Source organism: Syngnathus leptorhynchus, chromosome 16 (genome assembly GCF_054491065.1).
Source record: "Syngnathus leptorhynchus isolate UIUO chromosome 16, UIUO_Slep, whole genome shotgun sequence".
Classification (NCBI taxonomy): Eukaryota; Metazoa; Chordata; class Actinopteri; order Syngnathiformes; family Syngnathidae; genus Syngnathus; species Syngnathus leptorhynchus.
This window is the reverse complement of record NC_141210.1, coordinates 6,180,756-6,200,916: the sequence shown is the minus strand read 5'-3', so window position 1 is coordinate 6,200,916 and position 20,161 is coordinate 6,180,756. Positions and strand designations below refer to the sequence as shown.

At 41.0% G+C, this 20,161-nt stretch overlaps 2 protein-coding genes across 6 annotated transcripts; both read left to right on the top strand.

The window, feature by feature from the left end:
- The first annotated feature begins 704 nt into the window (after window positions 1-704).
- On the top strand, window positions 705-8,182 carry clcn7 (Cl-/H+ antiporter 7). Its single transcript, XM_085934244.1, has 25 exons — window positions 705-971; window positions 1,742-1,813; window positions 2,201-2,266; window positions 2,372-2,437; window positions 2,554-2,686; window positions 2,784-2,893; window positions 2,970-3,050; window positions 3,128-3,190; window positions 3,301-3,384; window positions 3,475-3,568; window positions 3,759-3,823; window positions 3,897-4,013; window positions 4,090-4,144; window positions 4,233-4,293; window positions 4,649-4,790; window positions 5,018-5,111; window positions 5,190-5,362; window positions 5,427-5,478; window positions 5,571-5,698; window positions 5,819-5,904; window positions 5,994-6,129; window positions 6,198-6,257; window positions 6,338-6,514; window positions 6,594-6,674; window positions 7,029-8,182. Exons 1-25 carry the CDS (start codon window positions 858-860, stop codon window positions 7,113-7,115), a joined length of 2,397 nt encoding a protein of 798 aa, XP_085790370.1. The 5' UTR covers window positions 705-857; the 3' UTR covers window positions 7,116-8,182.
- Window positions 8,183-8,312: 130 nt separating this feature from the next.
- On the top strand, window positions 8,313-20,010 carry arhgdig (Rho GDP dissociation inhibitor (GDI) gamma). 5 transcript variants are annotated; one of them, XM_085934248.1, is made up of 9 exons: window positions 8,313-8,613; window positions 9,683-9,761; window positions 11,157-11,333; window positions 15,938-16,111; window positions 16,424-16,507; window positions 17,873-17,949; window positions 18,197-18,260; window positions 18,441-18,642; window positions 19,848-20,010. In XM_085934248.1, the coding sequence occupies exons 3-8, from the start codon at window positions 11,261-11,263 to the stop codon at window positions 18,638-18,640; spliced, it is 672 nt and encodes a 223-aa protein (XP_085790374.1). In that variant the 5' UTR covers window positions 8,313-8,613; window positions 9,683-9,761; window positions 11,157-11,260; the 3' UTR covers window positions 18,641-18,642; window positions 19,848-20,010. The 5 variants fall into 5 exon arrangements, with proteins under 5 accessions (XP_085790374.1, XP_085790371.1, XP_085790372.1 ...); XM_085934245.1 differs by having other exon boundaries at window positions 18,441-20,010; XM_085934246.1 differs by lacking the exon at window positions 8,313-8,613 and adding an exon at window positions 9,436-9,474 and having other exon boundaries at window positions 18,441-20,010.
- Window positions 20,011-20,161: the final 151 nt, after the last annotated feature.

Genomic DNA, 20,161 nt, shown 5'->3' with positions numbered 1-20,161 from the left:
TCGCCACTGGACTTTTGTAAATGACCAACTGGAATATTTCTGGTGGTGAAAATTACTCAACAATATCTGACTCAGTGTATGTCTTTTAGTCCTTTAGTTTTACTGTCTGTTGTCCCATCTGTCATTTTTTTCTTTCTTTTTTATAGACAAACAAGAGTTCACATTAATTCATGTACATTTTAGAGTAAAGAGCAGGAATGTGGGAATTGTCGATGAAGGCACTCAAAATGAAAATGAAAGCAGAAGATAAGTTCCCTTGTTGAGTCAGGAGACAAAAAGTACTGTTGCTATACTCACAAAATACTCAATCCTCTCCCCTTACTGCATAGATTGTCTGAGAACACATTTTGACCCATATTCCAAAAACATCCACGTAAGGTTAAATTGTCCATAGGTTTGAATATGAGTGTGAATCTGAGTGGCCAATTGAATAGATTTGCTGTAAATTGCTTAAGATGAGTCTCATAAGAGTTGGAACATGCCTATTATGACATTATGGCTCATTAAAAAGTGCATTAAGAGGATTTCTAAATTTCACAAAACATGAGTTTTATTTTCATTTAATTTCCTTCATCCAGAAGGAAAGTGTTTTTAAATGGCATGTCTATGGTTATTCGCAACATACTCAGTGATAATAGTAATTAATCATCTCGTGTTGGCATATTAGCTGAAAACTACAATACCCATCATTCATTGCGAATAACGGATATTTTTGGTCCAGCACGCGACCCTTACAAAAGCGTCACGAGTCACGGGACTCATGGTCTGGGAGAACTGAGGCTAAAGATGGCTCAATTTATTCGTTTATTTCCATTTATGAAGTAACACCGTAATTGTCGGAGGTTCCGGCGGCCGTCATGGCTAACATCACGAAGAAAGTGTCGTGGTCCAGCCGGGCTGATGAGTCCGGTGCCACGGGGGAAGCGACGCCGCTGCTGAACGGCGCTGAGAAACGTCAACATTCCAGAGAGGTCCGTACTGTAAAGCTAGCATGCTAAGCTAACAGCTGATTGGGCTTAGAAGTACATGTTTTCTCAATGAATGATCGTAAAACTACTCACGCATGAGCGCAGTGTTTGCAAAGATATAGTATTTGCAAACCAAATGTTTGTCATATCGGTGCATGTTGTTTGAGAGCGGTTTGTTTCTCCTTTTTTTATCCAAGTGAATGAAATGAAAACGTGGTGTTGTCAGTGTCAAACTCAAGGCTACGGGGCCAGAACCACTGGATCTATTTGTTATTGCTTTCCATGATATAGGCTGGTGCAATTTTGTTCGGTTAAAATCTGTCAAGTTTTATTGTAAAAAAATAAAAAAATAAAAAATTGTACAATCGGAGTTGAGAGCATTACTGAAATTAATCTTTCATTAAATGAGTTGATTAATTGTCGACAATAAATTCATTTATTCATCTACTACCATCATTGTAGTCAGCTGTTCCATTTACGTCGCAACACTGGAAAATGAGGCGTACTTCCACCAGAACTATTCATGTCACACTTTGTCCTCACTCAAGGTGGAAACGCACGCAACTCATTCTGATTTCAGTATTATAAATACATAATTTCAGTGTTATTAAAGGTAGCAATAAAAGGACAAGTACAGAAGAAAATGCACGAGTTGTGGCTGTGTTCCATTTTTTCCCCCCCATAATTGGCTATTGTGGTGAGTCGTCATGATGTTTATATTCACAAAGCATTCATTGACAAATGTATTTCTTGTTTGTGTTCATGTTCCATAGCCTGGAGGAGGTTCTGCATTTCAAATAGGAAGACTCAGCAATGTGGATTTAGAAGAGGTCACATCAGATGAGGTAAAGTGTCACTTTGGGATACACCCTTAAGCTTGATGTCTCTTCCACTCTTTTTATGGCGTCACGTAATGTTATTCATCCGTTCATTCAATATATAAAAAAAAAAAACGTAGTATGGGGTTGTTCCTATTCTGTGAATGGAACATAGGAAATCTATCAAAATAGCATAAAATTTGCCTTGTTTATAGAAATTCAATCAAGGTTGAAAAGTTGTAATTGTCAATGTACAAGAGCGCATCGGAGGGTCACATGACTGTCTTGAGGTTTGAGACCATCACAATTGTTTCCCTGAAGATACTGAAGAGAATAGATTCATGTGATTTTCGACTAATGTCATGCTTCTCTCATTAATCTAACGGAGTGCCTTTTTTTCCCTCCCTCTTGCAGGAGTCCCATCGAGGTCATCCCAAAGAAATCCCTCATAATGAGAAGCTACTATCACTCAAATATGAGGTAAAATTCTCTTGGAAAAACTTTGCAATCATCCTTAGTAAGATTAATTTGATGTGCACAAAGATTACAATTCAAATTTTTATTTGCATTTCTTGGTATGTTTAGAGTCTTGACTATGATAATATTGAGAACCAGCTGTTTTTGGAGGAGGAGAGGCGTATGAGTTACCTGGTGAGTGGCTTGGTGTCTCCATTTGGCACACATTCACAATCAAATATATTCACTGATTCTTATTCCTAGTGAATGAAGGTTACATTCCTTTTCCTGCCTCGTTTTTTTTTTTTTAGGGTTTTCGCTGTTTGGAGATCAGTCGCTGGGTGGTCTGCGGCCTGATCGGCTTCCTGACGGGCCTCATTGCCTGTTTCATTGATATTGTGGTGGAGCAGCTGGCTGGATTCAAATACCAAGTTGTCAAAGAAAGTATCCTTGATACATTTCAATAAACTCAGTGGATAGGTAAACATGATGAGAGACACTTCTCAAGGTGAGTACATCTTTCCTTGACTGTTGACCTCAGATATTGAGAGGTTTACAGAGGTGGGCGGACTGTCGCTCTCTCTCATCCTCTGGGCTGTCTTAAACTCTGCCTTTGTCATGTTGGGAGCAATCATTGTTGCCTTTTTTGAGGTAAGACCAAGATTAAAAATCTGAGAAAAAAATAATCGCCACTCATCAAATTCCCTTTTCTATCTACTATATGAAGCCTATTGCAGCAGGAAGTGGTATCCCTCAAATAAAGTGTTACCTGAATGGAGTCAAGGTTCCTAGAGTGGTTCGACTCAAGGTAGCGACATACTTGGGATAACCAATTTAATAGAGAAAAAAAAATTGCACGATTAAATATTGTGTGTTCTTTGTCAGACACTGGTGGTGAAAGTGTGTGGTGTTATTTGCTCAGTCGTGGGTGGACTCGCTGTTGGAAAGGTAAGAAACATTTCAAATCCTTATATAAAGAGACAAACACCAGATATTTTCTTTCTTTTTTTTTTTTTGTATTTCGTCGGCTATGTGGCAATGCCTGACTATTTTTTTAGGAAGGTCCTATGATTCATTCTGGTGCAGTTGTAGCTGCAGGAGTGTCGCAGGGCCGGAGCACTTCCTTAAAAAGAGACTTTAAGGTCAGTGTTGGGTGTGTATTATTGTAACACCATGCCCATCCTTTTTTTGTCTTAAGTGCGTTGTGTAAATATTTTGGTGCCTGTTTGCAGATCTTCGAATACTTCCGCAGAGACACGGAAAAACGAGACTTTGTTTCTGCCGGAGCTGCCGCTGGAGTCTCGGCTGCTTTTGGAGCCCCAGTTGGTAAAAATCAACATCAAAATGGACTTGGGCAATATTAAATAGCCGCAAGGAGTTTAGTGAGAACCGGTAGAGCCACAGTTAAACCATAACGAGCCTGGTAGAAGGTTCAAAGGCAAAGGCATGTGCCTATTAAGAAATGACACCATTTCAATATGTCACAATCACAGAGATAAATCTTTTGGGTCAACAGGTGGTGTGCTTTTCTCCCTTGAAGAAGGTGCTTCTTTCTGGAACCAGATGCTCACATGGAGGATAGTAAGTCACAGAGATCAGGATTTCCTACTAGTAACAGCAACTGACCCTTTTGAACTTTCCTTTTCATCTGCAGTTTTTTGCATCCATGATCTCCACCTTCACCCTGAACTTCTTCCTCAGCATCTACCACAAAAACCCGGGTGACCTTTCCAACCCCGGTCTCATCAACTTTGGACGATTTGAGAATGAGGTAAGCATCTAAATGTCAAAAACATTTTTTTTTGTTTTTAAGACCAATGTTCAAGCTGTAACATTTTGTTTTTCAGAGCGTGGCCTATTACCTCTATGAAATTCCCTTGTTCATTGCCATGGGTGCTATCGGTAAAAAAAAAAAATATTTCTGCATGCATCCTCTTAACCATCAGTCTGATTGCTAAAAAAAAAAAACAACCTCATTTTCCTAATGCAGGTGGACTTCTAGGAGCTCTGTTCAACGTTCTCAACTACTGGCTGACCATCTTCAGGATAAGGTGAGGGGTGGCCGAGGGTGAACGCTATTGCATTAGTCACCGCCAAAGGGTCATATGACGCATGTCTTTTGTGTCTGGCAGAAATAATACAAAATATGTGCGCAAGCATCATCTGGTGTCATGTGACTTAAGTGTAAAAATAGTCCCCGTGTAGAAACAGGTATGATTGCTTTGAGAGGTGTGAGAGAACTTTGAATATTTTCTACATTCAATCATTCAAACTCATGTCAAATAGAAGTCAGCATACACCTACTTTGCTTTTAAAAACACGTTTGTCATGTCGATATTTTGCCGGTGATGACGGATGAGTATGAACATTTACTAAAAGCACAGCATGATGTGACGTGCGCGTCAGGTATGTCCATCGACCTTGTCTGCAAGTGATGGAGGCCATGTTGGTGGCTGCCGTGACGGCGACAGTGGCGTTCACCATGATTTACTTCTCCGACGACTGTCAGCCTCTCGACCCTGAGCACATGGAGGAGTACCCTCTGCAGGTACACACCCACACACATGCAATTTGAGGGACATATAAAGACTTTAAAAAAAGTATTGCGTATGCGTCAGCTTCCCTTTTTAGTCTGTCTGATTTCGTGCCACCCTTTGAGGAAGTAAACACACTGTACTGTGTATGTGTCCTTGATCCAATGTTCCGTCGCAAATAATAATCCGAAATGAAGCTCAGATAGAGAAAAGCTGTATTTTTCTTTTCTTGTTTTTGCAGCTGTTCTGTGCCGATGGGGAATATAACGCCATGGCAACAGCCTTCTTCAACACTCCAGAGAGAAGTGTCCGGAGCCTTTTCCATAACCAGCCGGGTAAATATTTGTAATGCCACAAGCAGAAGAAGGAAAAAAAAAAAAAGCCTGTTGGTTATTCCCGTCTCTTCTTTACAGGATCTTACAATCCTCTCACATTGGGCTTGTTTACTCTCACCTACTTCTTCCTGGCTTGTTGGACGTACGGCCTCACCGTGTCCGCTGGAGTCTTTATCCCATCTTTGCTTATCGGAGCCGCCTGGGGAAGACTGTGCGGAATTTCGCTAGCCGCCATCTCGGCCACCGGATCGGTATGTCTGGAAAGAAGTCGCACAAATACACGGCCTGGATTCTAATAGTCACGTGTGTGTTTAGATCTGGGCTGATCCGGGGAAATATGCTTTGATCGGAGCCGCAGCTCAGTTAGGTGAGTCGATTTAACTTCTAATGGATGGCAGCTCTTCGCCGGATTTACACTCGTGTCCAATGTGAAATAATAATCGTGTGTTGTGCGTGCAGGCGGCATTGTGAGAATGACTCTCAGTTTGACCGTCATCATGGTGGAGGCCACGGGAAACGTCACGTACGGACTTCCCATCATGCTAGTCTTGATGACGGCCAAGATTGTTGGAGACTACTTTGTGGAGGTATCAGCATCACTTCGCTTTATTTTGTGTGTTGTTTTCAAGTCTGTTTGGCTTCTGTTGTATAAATAGTCTTGAAATAAAATCACACAGATAATGGAATATTCCGTTTTGTTCCATCAGGGTTTGTATGACATCCACATTAAGCTGCAGAGCATTCCCTTCCTGCATTGGGAAGCTCCTGCGACCTCACACTGGCTAACAGCTCGGTAACATTCTCTTACTATACTGGAGAAAACCATAACAAGTTTACCAGTGCTAAATAATCTCCCCTAACTTTTGTCAATTCTTTTTCCAGGGAAGTGATGAGTTCTCCCGTCACCTGTCTGAACAAGGTAGAAAAGGTGGGAACCATCGTTGACATCCTGAGCAACACATCGACCAATCACAATGGTTTCCCCGTGGTAGTGCTGCAAGGTGAATCCGGCGAAGAGGTTAGTCGCTTGTGACACATCGTCCAAATATTTCCAATCTTTCATTTGACTTCTTCTCTTCCGTTCAGACAGCAAAGCTCTGCGGACTCATCCTTCGCTCACAGCTCATCGTTCTCCTCAAGCACAAGGTGAGTGGAAGGGAGGATTCAACAGAACGCATTCGACCGTCGCTAGAACCGCCCCCCCCCCCATCGCTCTGCGTTCGCAGGTGTTTGTGGAGCTGGCTCGGTCCCGGCTGACCCAGAGGAAGCTCCAGCTGAAGGACTTCAGAGACGCCTACCCGCGCTTCCCCCCTATCCAAAGTATCCACGTCTCTCAAGATGAGCGAGAGTGTATGCTGGACCTTTCGGAGTTCATGAACCCAACGCCCTACACCGTTCCACAGGTAATACACAAGAACGCTCAGCTGTTTGTTAGTAGAAGTGAATGTCGTGGTCTTTTTGACAGTGATGATTTGTTTGCAGGAAACGTCGCTTCCTCGCGTGTTCAAGCTGGTCAGAGCGCTGGGCCTCAGGCACCTGGTTGTGGTGGATGATGAGAACAGGGTAAGCATGGATAATTGTTTCCAGTTTCAGGCACAAAACCTAAGATTTCCGCTTACTTCCGATTGCTGGTATGCATGTTACAAAAGAACAACATCCTTTACTGCCACCTATTGGATGATACTATAACACTATCCTGTCGATTTAACCACAGTTCAAATTTACTATTCAGCTTGGCGGTAAGTTTAATTTTGGTTTTTTTTACACAGAAGAATATATCAAGTTTTACACCAGCCACTAAATTAAGAGGGACGAATTTACTGTCCTCTGGCATTATTGTTTGCGCTCCACTGAATGCGTCCTTTGTTGTTGTGCTTTTTTTTTCTCCCTCAACTACTTGTTGTCGCCACTCTGCAGGTGGTTGGACTGGTGACCAGGAAGGACTTGGCTAGATATCACCTGGGCAAACATGGACTGGAGGAACTTCAGCTGGCCCAGACATAGTGTACACAAACACACTCACACACGCATGCAAAAACCGTGCCATGGAACTTTGCCGTAGCCCGACAATGACAAGTGCCTAATGTGATGGTCAAGGAGGATTACCATGACAACCAAACACATCTCCAGGCAAGGAGCTCCATCACCAAAGAGCCCAGTTTGTCTTTCCTCCACTCTATGTGAAAATCATACAGTAACATCTTCCATACACACGCTTTGTTGTTGTCATCTGTCCCACACCTCCTTTGCATTTTCTAGTTCTGGTCCAATATTGTCAACATTTGTTTTCACCCGTGACGGATGATTTTGTTTCACGGAAAATCGTCATAATCACGACATATCTTGACAGGTGGTGAATCTGTCGATGATGATGAAGTTAATGCAAACCAATTAGTGTTGAATAGTTTATACCAATGCTTTTGTGCACTACATTAATTTTAGATGTTGCAATTGGAAGGTAAAACGGTACTAAAAAGTAGTTGTTAATTTCATGTTTTTCCTCCACGTTCATAATGTTCTGTTGTTTTGCACTGAGAGAATTGTGTTATTTATTTCTTGTTTTAGTTTGAACAGAAAACCGAAGACATGGCTTTTCCCACAACCTGTCCAGTGTTTTTAAAAAAAAAAGTGAAGCAGCAGATGATTTGCCCTTTTCTGTCTTTGCTAGAAATCAGGTACACCCTCCTTCCTCTATTTATCTGCTTCTCTTTTTTTCAACATTTACTGTCTGGGGAGAGGGGAAAAAAAATCTACTTTACAATGGGCTATACATTTTTATCATCAAAAAAATGTTTGCACTGTGGTTACTACTGGGGAAAAAACGTGTGACATGGGAAGCTCAAAACGAATGTAAGCATAGATTCTAACTCGATCGTCTATCTATTGATACCAGGTGGAATACAAAAATTCATATTTGGGGATTTTTATCCTTTTTAGTAAATGTCACTGTTACAGTCTTTATTTTTATGCTTTCTTTTGTTTTTGTGTTGTATAGGTCTCCATGTAGAAAATAAAGCCTGTGTACTATTTTATAACTGGATTAATTAATAAAATAAATGCTATATTGTGAATGATATGTTTCACGCACAACACTTGTAAACAGATAAAGACTAAATCCAGCCCTCTGCGTATCAATTCAGTCAGCTGTGGGAGCTTCTTTTTTCTTTTTTTTTTTTTCTCATGGCCTTTAAACATCACAACCTTCCTGGGTGTAGCTCCAGACTATCCCTTTATGACCACATTGCACTTTAATTGCTTCTTCCAGATAACACAGTGTGCAACGAGTCTCATGTGGTCTGTGGATGAGACTGATATTGACACAACTACTGAAGATCAGTGCAACTTTGGTTGATGACTATAAATATTAATACACGATTATCCGTACATTGTATTATCGTGTGCTGTTTGCAAATGTAAACAGACATTTTGGAAGCTTCATGCTCTGGAGTATGACGGTGCTTGTGTGGTAAACTGACGTCCAACGTGATGCTCACAAGGCGTGGTAAGTATGACGCGTCTCACTTTGTTTCTAATCAGAGTCGCCACTAGACGGAGACAAATAGCCAAAATATTTACACTTTCAAACTTGGGTAGGGTCATACATCATTTTTTTAAGAACCAAATTCATGCTTATGAACAGATATGTAGATAATTGTAATGGAAGAAAACAAAATGGAAAATTTTTTGATTACTATCAAACAAATTCTTGCTGTTGTGACACCAAATTGGTCAAAGTGAAAGCAATAAAAACTTGACCTCTGACATTTTCCCTCTTTTTGTCCCTAACCCCCTTTTTTCCTTCCCTGTGCTATGTAATAGAGCACTAAATAAATAATAAATTCCAGGCGGTTTTGTCTAGTTCAGCTATTTATTTTTGGTGCTATTTTTGTTAATGCTAACACGCTGAATTTGCAATTTGTAATCCTTCTCTCTCCTGGTCAAGCATGAGACTAATAATGCCAAGTGTAATAAAAAAAGTGAATATATACAGTTCATTCTGCTTGGCCTAAGTTAACATATACGATATTTTCGTCAGCTCTTTACGTTTTATTTTTATAATACAAGCAAGGGCGGGTTTTGCCTCGCGTTGGTACTTAAACAGTTTTGTCCCGTTTGACGAAGAAAATTGTGATAATGCACAGTTAAAGCCCGAGAGTCCTTTAGACTGACACTCTTTATGACACCATGCAGGCTGCGGGGTTCAGCCACACATTTTTATAGACGGGCCCCCCCACTTGGGACCACTGCCGCCTTTGATTTATATTTCCATAAAGCAATAGGAATATAATAGCTTTATGCTCGGCTTGCTTTAAAACAGACAGGAGAGAGACTCACTGCTGCCACTGGCAGGCCGATTGATAGAGTGAGGCCGTTCTATCACATTCATTTTGGTTGTCGTTAACCATTTTAAGATATTGGTTTAGCTCATAGTGCTTTTAAAGCGACGTTTTCATTGGTGGAATCTGCCTTGGTTATTTGATTCAGGGCTAGCTTTATGTTTGCTCTGCACTTCACAATGCCGTTGTATTTCGACCACTAACGAGGTTTTCGTCGTTTGTGTTGTTTTATAGGGTGCGCCATCGTGATAAACCTGAAATCCACAGAGGAATGCAGCTTGGGTCACATATTGGAGCTTTGCCTGGGTCTGAGGTATGCGTGCGCACATCTTAGCATAAGATTGGTCAAGTCAAAAGGTTTCTTTACAATGGCATTCAGCAGTTTGACACTTGCTGTCGGGGGTCAGGTAACGGCCAATCACGGCTCGACCATTGGTCACGTGACATTCACTTAGGCACTGTGATGTCATTTTCAGTCCACAGCAGGTGAGAAAATGGGTGGATTTTGACGCTTAATTCATATTCGACTAGTATTAATCAAAAGGACGTGTTTAGACTAGTGGAGATGCATAGAATACATTGTGAAGACATTTTTTGACTTGACTTTCCTTTTAAGTATCGTTTGGCCTTTGTGAAAATGTGTTTGTCGTTATTAACTACAGCATCAATGAAGGGCTCGAGTTTGAATTTGGAGATTTCATGATTCATTAATTCCTTATGCCCTTTTCACTTTTTTCATTTGATATCTCACCCCCCCCCCCATTCATTCATCACCCTGAATCTTCTTTTTTAGCAACATACACTTAAAGCCCATCTGGCTTCATTTCACTTGCAATAAATATACATAGTAGACTGTCCAAATGGTTTCTATGAGAATATTTAAGGCACATTTAAAAAGGGACATAGCAAAACTGCACAAGACACCAATGTTTGATCGTCTTGTGGTAGATGTAACCCCCCCCCCTCCATTTTTGAGGATGAAAATAGGAGGATGAGTAAAGACTCAGGAGTTGTGGGTGCATCAGGGTGTGGTCACCCACTGGGAGATAAAGAAGACGTGGGATGGAAAGAAACGATGATGACGGGGTGACAAATGGACAGATAGAGGGAGAGGACACCTCGCGTGAGAATAAAATATGGAGAAGGGAAGTCAAAGAACGCACGAGTGCGTGAGAGGGAATGAGGTGTAAAGAGGTGAGGGGAGGGAGGGTTAAAGGATGAGCTCATTGCAGTCTCTGGGCTCATGACAGAGGTACCGTGAACGATGGGGGTGGGAGGCGTGCAGGGGGGGGGGGAGCGCTGGATGCACAGCTACGAATCGATAGCCAGCGTCTGAGTATCACACTACTGCAGACAGCCATGCAGCATCCACACTAAAAAGCATCTTACACTTTTGCTTTTGTCTGTATTCCTTTTTTTTTTGTCACTGACGAGGAAAGAAGCAGTGGGAAGAAGTGTGGAAAGCTGCCTCACCCTCCTCTTCCTCTCTCCTCCTCGCTCGCTCTCTCACTCTCTCTTTCTCTCTCTCTCTCTCTCTCTCTCTCTCTCCCACTCACCGCCCCCCCCCCCGTCACATCCACACCCAAGGATAACCTCCGTGCCTCTGCCTCCCTCTTTCTGCTTTCCTCTCCAAAATCTCCCTTTTGTTGTATTTGACTCAGAGGAGGAAAATGCACGCCTGACCCCGTTCTTTTTTTCTTCACTTTAGTGGATGCTCTACTTTTTTTGAGGGCTACCTGTGGAGGGTTCCCTGCTTCCCCGGTTCTTCCCTACCCAGTTGTCACGTTGAGCGTAGCCCCACACAGAGGCAGCATGCTGGGATTGGACGCCTGTGAGTTTGGGGGTCAGGTACTGGAGCTGCTGTGGCTAACTATGTGCTATAGAGGTGAGGCCGTGCGTGTGTGTGCGTGCATGTGTGTGTGCGTGTGTGTGTGTAGTCTCTTTAACTAGTACAGTACAACTTCACAGATTGTCGATTTATTATGTGTTCGACAACTTCGTCATTGTTTCATTTGCTATTTAACATTTACATGTTAAAGGGCGTGCACGTGTGTTCTCAGTGTGTGTTTGTGTGCGCACACACATACGCCATATGTCTCAATCTTGGCGGGTGTGGACATTTTTATGTCCGACATCAAACGCTGCCAAGACAAGCCAAAGATAGCAAATCAATAGCTATTGATCATGTGTGTCCGTGAGTGTGTTTGTCTCCCTGCATCATAGCGGCCACGTTTGTGTTTCTTCACTTCACACAAGATTGAATTGTCTTAAAATGTATGGATGGGGAGTTGCAAAGGGAAATTCTGTCATGTGCAAATAATTCTTTTTGTTGTGCGGGCCAATGTGATGACACAGCGTATCCACCACACAAATGATGTCACCAACTTCTGAATTTGATGTGTGTGTGTGTGTGTGTGTGTGTGTGTGTGTGTGTGTTTGTATGTGTGTGTTTGGTGGCCTCTCTGCAGTAGTGCTCAACAGTGACAGATGGCGGAAGGTTCCGGGGTTTCCCCACACGCAGGTGTGTCGGGGACTTTTTGAAGTTTATGGCAGATGAAGACATTTTAAGACTCCTAAGAAAAGAGGAAGTGAATGAAATACGCTAAATATAGAGAAAATGAGCAGAAGTGACACAATTGAAATACTCTCTTGCTCTGCTTGTGTTAGTTTTTGCTATGGAGAACTTGGAGATGAATGTTCCTTGAGTGTAGATGCTTTGGGTGTCCTATAATTGACTGGCGACCAATCATGGGTGTACTTGTCTCTTGTCCAAAGTCAGAGACTCAAATGAGGTCAAAGTCAAATGAGGCAGCGAATTGGTCAAGAAAAACAAATCAATCATAATTGAATGCTTTTCTTTAAGCAATAAGCAATTTTATTGGTCAACATAATTTATTTGACTTTATTTCACAATGAATATCAAATTCAGGTCCAATTTCATTTACTTAGGTTCAATAAGCTTCATTTATTTACGGTAGTACAGTTAATTAATGTAGGTTAAGTCTGTTAATTAGTGTAGGGTCAGTCTATTAAAACTAAGCAAGATAAAATTCACAGCTGCAGACAAATTAGAATCTTCAGTTAATCTACCATTATGATGATTATTTTTTTTAAAGTACCCAGGAAAAGAAAATTCCAATTCCACACAGAACCCACAACCAAGTGCTCACAAAGCAACATCGTCAAGTATTGCGCAACTCTTACTGGTCCACTTGTGATCGTTATTTCAACGTCATTGAATGTATCAAAACCCCAAAGTCGATCATGCAAACATCAGTCATTAGAAGCATCTTTGCATACTGATGTTTGCATTTAAAGCTTTGTACCGCCGCACGGAGCCACTAAAGCCATTAGTTGGCATTAAAAAAAAAAAAACCCAAACTCAGACATGCTTTTGAAGACAGCTCTCCTGAGACCCACGCACAGATCATTTCATTCGACAATTATAACTAACACGATGCAGCAAAAAAGAAAAAAGGCTTCTAATAGTTTCTGTGATTTTTCACAGCCAAGCAGTCTTGAAGTTCATTCAAATCGAATCCTTTCTCTCGGTTTTTTTTCCTCACACTGAGCCCCACCCTTCTTTGCCTCCCTCAATCATTTTACATGATAATAATGCCCACTCGCTTTTTCATTTCCCATTCTCCATCATTTGTTGACCTCGTTTTTTTCTCTTATTCCTTCTTTTCATTCTTTTTATCACCCACCGCTGGATTAAAGAGTATAACCTCCGCAATGTACTCATCCATCCTTGCATTCATACTCTTCCAACATTCATGCAGTATTTCTGTAGAACCCCAAAAGCAAGCTTAGTTTATAATGTAAATAAATAATAAACAAAAAACCAGATTCACTTCTGAGGCCCTGAGGGACCCATTCATTCAAAAATTTAACTACAGAGTCCCCAGGCAGCTAGTTTTGTCTCAAACAGGTCTTATGTATTGCTGCTAAAAACTAATTTAAATACCAAGTGAGCACTAGCTGCATTTCCTCCCCGGTCGTAAACGCTATCGACAAGCCCGCCATGATAATAAAAGGCTATTGAACGTGCACGCGTGTGTTTGAGGTTTGTGTAATCATAATAAACGGAGGCCGGTGGAGTTATTGTATGTCGGTTATGACACGCGAGTGCCTGGCGTGTCACTCAGCTCGGAAGCAGGGTCCATTTGGAGTGCTGACGGGGCAGCCGGCATTGGGCGGATCGATAGTGGTCTCGTCGTCACGTTGTTTCAGTGAAGGCCGCGATGTACACTCGCTGGAATGAATGTAATCTGTTGATGCTTTCTTCTTTAATCGAGTTAAATGGCTGAATTGGATCAAGCAGATGCCACGCTGGCTGGAGATTTATCTCATTAATAAAAGCAAGGCCTATAAAATACAAGTACTTGACGGTATCGTGTTATCCTTGTACTTTACAGGGGTTGTCTTATTTACATATTTGGGTCACATTTTGATTAGAAATATATATAATGTGTAATGATGGAGACAATTTAGCCTGGTTGGAAAAGAGTTGATTTGACATGACTTCACACACTGAAAAAAATGGTGTTGAATTCACTTTTTTTTTTTGATTCCACAAAATGGAATCATCAGGATACAGATATACAACGACTTAAATTCAAAAAAAAAATTTTTTCAGTGGATTAGGAAATTTGGTTTGAGAGGAAAACAAGTATCACCAATTGGCTCGTGTTCCATTCCAAAGTCTCCATTGTATGTTTGTTAGGATTATTTTTGTTATTATTTTTTGCGAGTATAGCATATTTATACCATTCACAACAACAAGGATATTTTTTATATGTATCATTGAAAATAGTGTTGTTTGATTTTGCTTTCCATTGTGAGCATCATTTCTCACTTTCCTCCGCCCGAAGCAATCTGTTGCCTGCCAAAGAGTGTGTTGATTTTTACATGTTGATTTAACTAGAGAAGCCCACAGCAACACCCGAGTCTCCTAATTTGTCATGTGACCAAATAGGCCTTCTGGCTTACGTGACTTGATTTGGTTCCAAGTTAAAAGTGTTGCTGTCATTCCAGTGCACCACTGATGACAACAGAGATAGACTTCTGTAATTATTTGTTTTCTGCAAGTACCCAAAGAACCTAAATAATTCATCCAACAGTTTTGTCTGTGCATTTCTTTTGTGATTGTAAACCTGAACAAAACACAATAGCTTTAACCAACTTGTACAGATATGAATGTTTCATTTTGATTTTGTAATCATTTGTAGGCATGAGAGTAATTATTACAATATAATTGAATAAATCCATGTTAAATCATAGCCGACGGAATTTCTGTAAAAGCCTGCTTTTTAAAAATAAATGAGAAGCGGTATAGTCAGTGTGCCAGGTCAGCAGCCTGGAGACCAGAACATTGTGATAGTGGATCTTTGCAGAAGGGAAGGTAAAGTTTGATAAGCGGTGTTGAAAATGAATGGATGGATGGATGGATGGATGGATGGATGGATGGATGGATGGATGGATGGATGGATGGATGGATGGATGGATGGATGGATGCTGGTGGGCAAATCATTTATGAGACAATGTTGCATTCATTAACCGCATTGACTTTAAAAAAATGTACATACGATTTCTTCTTTGGGGCCCAATAGGAATTAAACACATACATGGTGAGCCTCATGAAATTCAAATCAGCGTATGGCTTTTGCGAGAAAAATCAGGAATTCAGTCAGTTACCAGATACGACGGCCAAGAAATGTCAATCATCTTGGGTCTTTATGTCTCATCTATTTGACTGACAGGTGTCTGCCCCACCCCTCCCCCTTCTCGGCGACCCCCGCGCATGACATTGGGTGTACATATAAAATGACGGCTGCCCGGATGGATGTTTTATCACGTCAAATGAAAATTCATGTGGCCGAGGAGGTGTACCTTCAGTCACATCGAAGCAAAGCGATGATGTCACCGTGAAGGGAGTTGAAAGGGTTGCTATGGTAACGCACGTTGAGCTCAGAATGGGTGTGGTGCTGCTGTAAGCAAGCGGTGCAGGGATACACGTGTGTGTGTGTGTGTGACACATTAGGCTAATATATTGAATCTATAACAAAGTGAATATGTGCATTCTTTCATGCGTGTGTGTGTGTGTGTGTGTTTGTATACTTCCTGCCATCCAATTACCTCAACATACCGAGCTGATGCGTCTCATTAAACCTGAGATAGCAGAGTAAACAGCAGGTTGTCTAAGTCCTGTGGTATGAATTGATTGCCTCAAATGATCACACAAAGCAACTAAATTAGTTCACTTTATAAAAGGTCACACAGAAAGCATCAAGATAAATGTCTCCACAACGCTTATGATCAATGTATCCATGCAATTCCTTCACTGGTGACTTCATAGTTTAACAACTCATTTAACTCATGACTCCCATTATCCATGCATGTCTGCATTTAGATTATTTTAGTTGTGTGTGACTGAAAAATGAAAAATAATCTTTCTTTTTAACACCATCCATTAATCTCTTGTGAAAGGATTCTTGATGGACAAGAGAGATTTGCCATTGGAGGAGGAGGAAGACGACCGGAACCTCAACTACAATCCGCCGGCTCAGAAAACTTTGCAGGAGATTCAGGAACTGGACAAAGATGACGAGAGTCTGGTGAAATACAAGCAGACATTGCTGGGGATCCGACCAATGATGTCAGGTTTGTGTTTGTGATTCATCCCAGTGGCCATGTTACTGCAGCTCTCATTCAATCAATGTAACGGCTCCTGTACATGGATGCAGTTGAAGTCATCAAGTTCTGATTGCACACACACACATGCACACAAAACTGCTTGCTCAGCAGCATCTCATATCGCACAGTCAGGCTGACATCTGATATCACAAGATCGACACAGACTAGAACATAACCCAACACAATGTACAGCATCTGTTGTATTCATTTCATCACAGTGTCTTTTTTTTTTTCATAACCTAAGGAAAATATTGGCTTTATGAATGTCATATTCTGCAGACTTCTCCGGCCCGAATGTCCAGGTGACCAAACTGACCCTGTTATTTGATGAGCCATCCGGATCAGTCACCATCAATCTGACAGGTACACACACACACACACACCATAAAGTGCTTCCTTAATTCTTACTACTGCTACACTCTGCTGCCAACACAAATGCACAAATCACCGGGCTGCCCCGGAGCAAGGCATCCCACCAAGTTGTGCTGCATTCACGAGCAGAATGTCTGCATTGGGTGTGTCCAAAGAGGGAGAGAGAGAAAGAGCGAGAGAGCTAAATGTTTGCTTAGTGGGCATTATTGACATTTCCCCCTGGGCACAAGCGGAGGCAGCAGCTAGGGACGGGGAGCTAGTGTGAGGTGTGTGTGTGTGTGTGTGTGTGTGTTGGTCTGCATTCATGCATGTATTCATGTGCTGTACAAGTGTAAGGATTTGCTTGCATTCACACATTTCCATATAAAAACTTTGTGCGCAACAATTTCCTGTTCTACAAATGGACACATTAAAAAAAAAATGCATTGTGTTATATTTAATGTAATGTTTGCCGAATTGCTGGAAATGACTCAGATACTCCTGGAAATGATTCAATATGAGATCATGCAAACAAACAGGGTGGCGGTGAAATATATTTCTAATCATGCCTCAGAATAGGTTTTTATATATTTTATATAAAAATTGATGTAGTAAGAAATTGAATATACATGACAGCGGTGCCTCGAGATATGCGTCTTCTGGCCATTTTTGCTTTGACTTGTGAGCTAAAAAAAAAAAAAAAAAACCTTCAGTCGGACCACCAACGTTTTATGCATGTTATGTACAATATGTCTGAGGAGAACAGCTAGACGGCGTGACCTATTTTCTCAGCAGCTTCTCTCGCCTCTGTGCCTCCGGAGACGAGAGAAATGTATGGAGAGCGAGGGAATTGAGGGGAGGGGAGGCGAAGCAGTGGAGTAAATGTGCCACAATTCATCTCATAGTAGAATCATTTAATCCTTTGCAATGAGAACAATTGGAGCTGCGATTCGGAAGGTTTAACATGAAATAGAGGAAGAATAATGTCTGCTTTTACTTAAATGCCTGAGTGTGTCACATGGACATTTCTTTTTAATAAGGAACCTCTAACCTGTGTGTGCGTGCGTGTTATCAACACAACCCGGCTGTTTTTATTAGCCTCGTTTTGCTATCGTACTTCCTGCTTCACTGTCCATTAGGAAGCACTCAAGACCAATGCTCCGATTTAAACTGAGATATAAAAGGATTAAGCAGTGAATCCATATCTGATTGCTTTTCAAACTTCCTCTCCTTTAGCATGGAGCCATTCAAGCTTACGGTGAAATAAAGTTAACTTGGCTTTTGAACAGAAGAAAAGAGCGATCTGAATGTTGATGCTTGTGGTCAACACTTTGAGGTCACGATGGAGAGCTGAGGTCATGTGATGTCTTTGCCCAGGAGATGCTAACAACTTGAAGGAGAAGACGTTCACCTTAAAGGAAGGAGTCAAATACAAGCTGAAAATACACTTTAAGGTAAGAGGAAAGCGATGCTTGAAAGCCGGGTCGGAGTGTTCCTAATATTGTGCAACTATCCAGTATCGACACCTGCTGGGCCTTGCGCATTTGCCCCACAAATATTCACAGCGCTCAACATCGAGCATTGCGCAGTGAACACAAAAGCAATTTCCAGAATTTTTATTATGATTCAACTAAATGTTAATTGGAAATTCTTCAGCATGACAATTTATTTAGTTATTTTGACGACTGTGTGCATTTGCAGGTCAACAAAGAGATTGTCGCTGGCTTGAAGTACCATCATGTGACTTTCAGAAAAGGAGTCAAATGTAAGTTTTGGCCAAAAGGTTGCCCAATAAAAAATCGATATTATTATTATTATTATTGTTATTATTATTACTATTAGTCAATAGGTTTCTGATTGACTTTACATTGCCTTTAATTGAGATCTGGGATTGGGTTGGAACTTGTTACGTGACCCATTTTGTCCACTTCTTTTGTCCCCGCAGTGGACAAGGTGTCCTACATGATGGGCAGTTACTGTCCTTGTGAGAACGAACACGAGTTTGCGTTCCCTGCCGATGAGACGCCTCAAGGCTTGGTCTCGCGCGGCCTCTACCAAATCAAGTCCCACTTCACCGACGACGACAAGAACATCTACTCAACCTGGGACTGGAACCTGGAGATCAAGAAGGACTCGGATGAGTAGAGGTGCTCTTCTCGTTCCACTCTGTTTCTTGAAGAAAGTCTCTTCTTCTCTTGTCCCCCAAAGTGCATCTTTGATGCTTTTCTTCTTCTCTTGTCCCCCAAAGTGCATCTTTGATGCTTTTCTTCTTCTCTTATCCGCATCTATGTACGCAACTCTCTTAAAACACAAAAGGGATGTTCGGAGAAGTGTTAGCCTTTGTCTTGCATTGAAAAGATTGTGAAATTTCCAGAGAAGCCATTCTCCTCATGCCTCATATGATGTCACTTAGCAACAGTGGATCTTATCAAACTGCAAGCAAAATCTGTGGAAAAAAAAAGAAAAAGATGCTATTGCTGCGCCTATATGGTTATGTTTATTATGTCATAAATTTCATAAATCCTTAGAATCAGGTGCGGTGGACTGGAGTGCAGCACAAAACAACACGAGCATTTAATAGCATCCAAAAGAGACAAACGAAACATGCACAATAACTTCTGTCTCAACAGGAATATTAAGTCCTTTTGTAATTAATTGCCATAATTAGAGCACATTATTCTGCTGACACATATTTAATGTAGATAAGTACAAACTTTGAAGTAGCACATTACATATTACGAGAACCACATTTCAAAAAGAGCTAACCTCATCACGTAGACTTTTTTTTTTTTGCAACGCTTTGCTTTTAAAGCAAAAAACTTTTCGGGTCTTTGTGAAGCTTTTTTGGGCCATTGAAAGACTTAAAGAATACAATTGGACTGTGTATAGTGTAGAAAGAAATGCATGTGTAGGATTTGATACTTATCACACTCGTTGGCCACTGACCACAATATTAGGAACACCGGCGTCATCAAATGATATCCAATGTAAGAGCTGCATTGCATGACATCAAAATAAGAAGATATTCGATATGATTCGATTCTGCCGGTGTGCCTAACCTCGGCGAAAATGGAGAACATTTTTAAACATGTTCTGTAAATAGGAAACATACATTCAGGTGTGATTTATTCATCCCCAGTAGAAATTTGGACCCGTGTGGTAGACAGGATATCGTCAATATTGATGAACAATGAATTCATTCAACTTGTTGTAATTCAAGAATAATCGTAAACGTTGGCTTGTTCGGTGTTGCATGGTTTAAGAAGAGAGAGTATCTCTTTGGTTTTATACGTCATTGTAAAAAGGTGGTTTGAAAAAACAAAAACAAATAAAAACACTGTGTCATATTCAGGTGGTGAAGGTTGACTACAAATATGATTCAAATGGATCTTCGTTAAAGCAGGGCAAGCTGAACAGCGGCGGTCAATTGAATTGCGGAGCGATCACTGTTCAATATCTGTGTCAAATCTTGTATGCTGTATCTTTTATTAAAGGCAATTGAAAACAACCAACAATCTATTTATTTGTTTTTTACTTGTAGTAAATGAATGACAACAAAACATCCACTCAAGTTCTCAGAGAATATTTAAAGATCAAATAACAGATAGTGGTAATGAATGCATGGAGAGTGTTCAAATATGAAATCCTACTCGTCAGAGAGCCAGT

Bases quoted from the DNA above. Each gene is read 5' to 3' on its own strand.
- clcn7 (XM_085934244.1), top strand. From the start codon at position 858: ATGGCTAACATCACGAAGAAAGTGTCGTGGTCCAGCCGGGCTGATGAG. The intron at 2,438-2,553 runs GTGAGTGGCTTG...TTTTTTTTTTAG, and splicing joins AGAGGCGTATGAGTTACCTG to GGTTTTCGCTGTTTGGAGAT. The intron at 2,687-2,783 runs GTATCCTTGATA...TGTTGACCTCAG, and splicing joins ATACCAAGTTGTCAAAGAAA to ATATTGAGAGGTTTACAGAG.
- arhgdig (XM_085934248.1), top strand. From the start codon at position 11,261: ATGCTGGGATTGGACGCCTGTGAGTTTGGGGGTCAGGTACTGGAGCTG. The intron at 16,508-17,872 runs GTACACACACAC...GTCTTTGCCCAG, and splicing joins AGTCACCATCAATCTGACAG to GAGATGCTAACAACTTGAAG. The intron at 18,261-18,440 runs GTAAGTTTTGGC...TTGTCCCCGCAG, and splicing joins TTTCAGAAAAGGAGTCAAAT to TGGACAAGGTGTCCTACATG.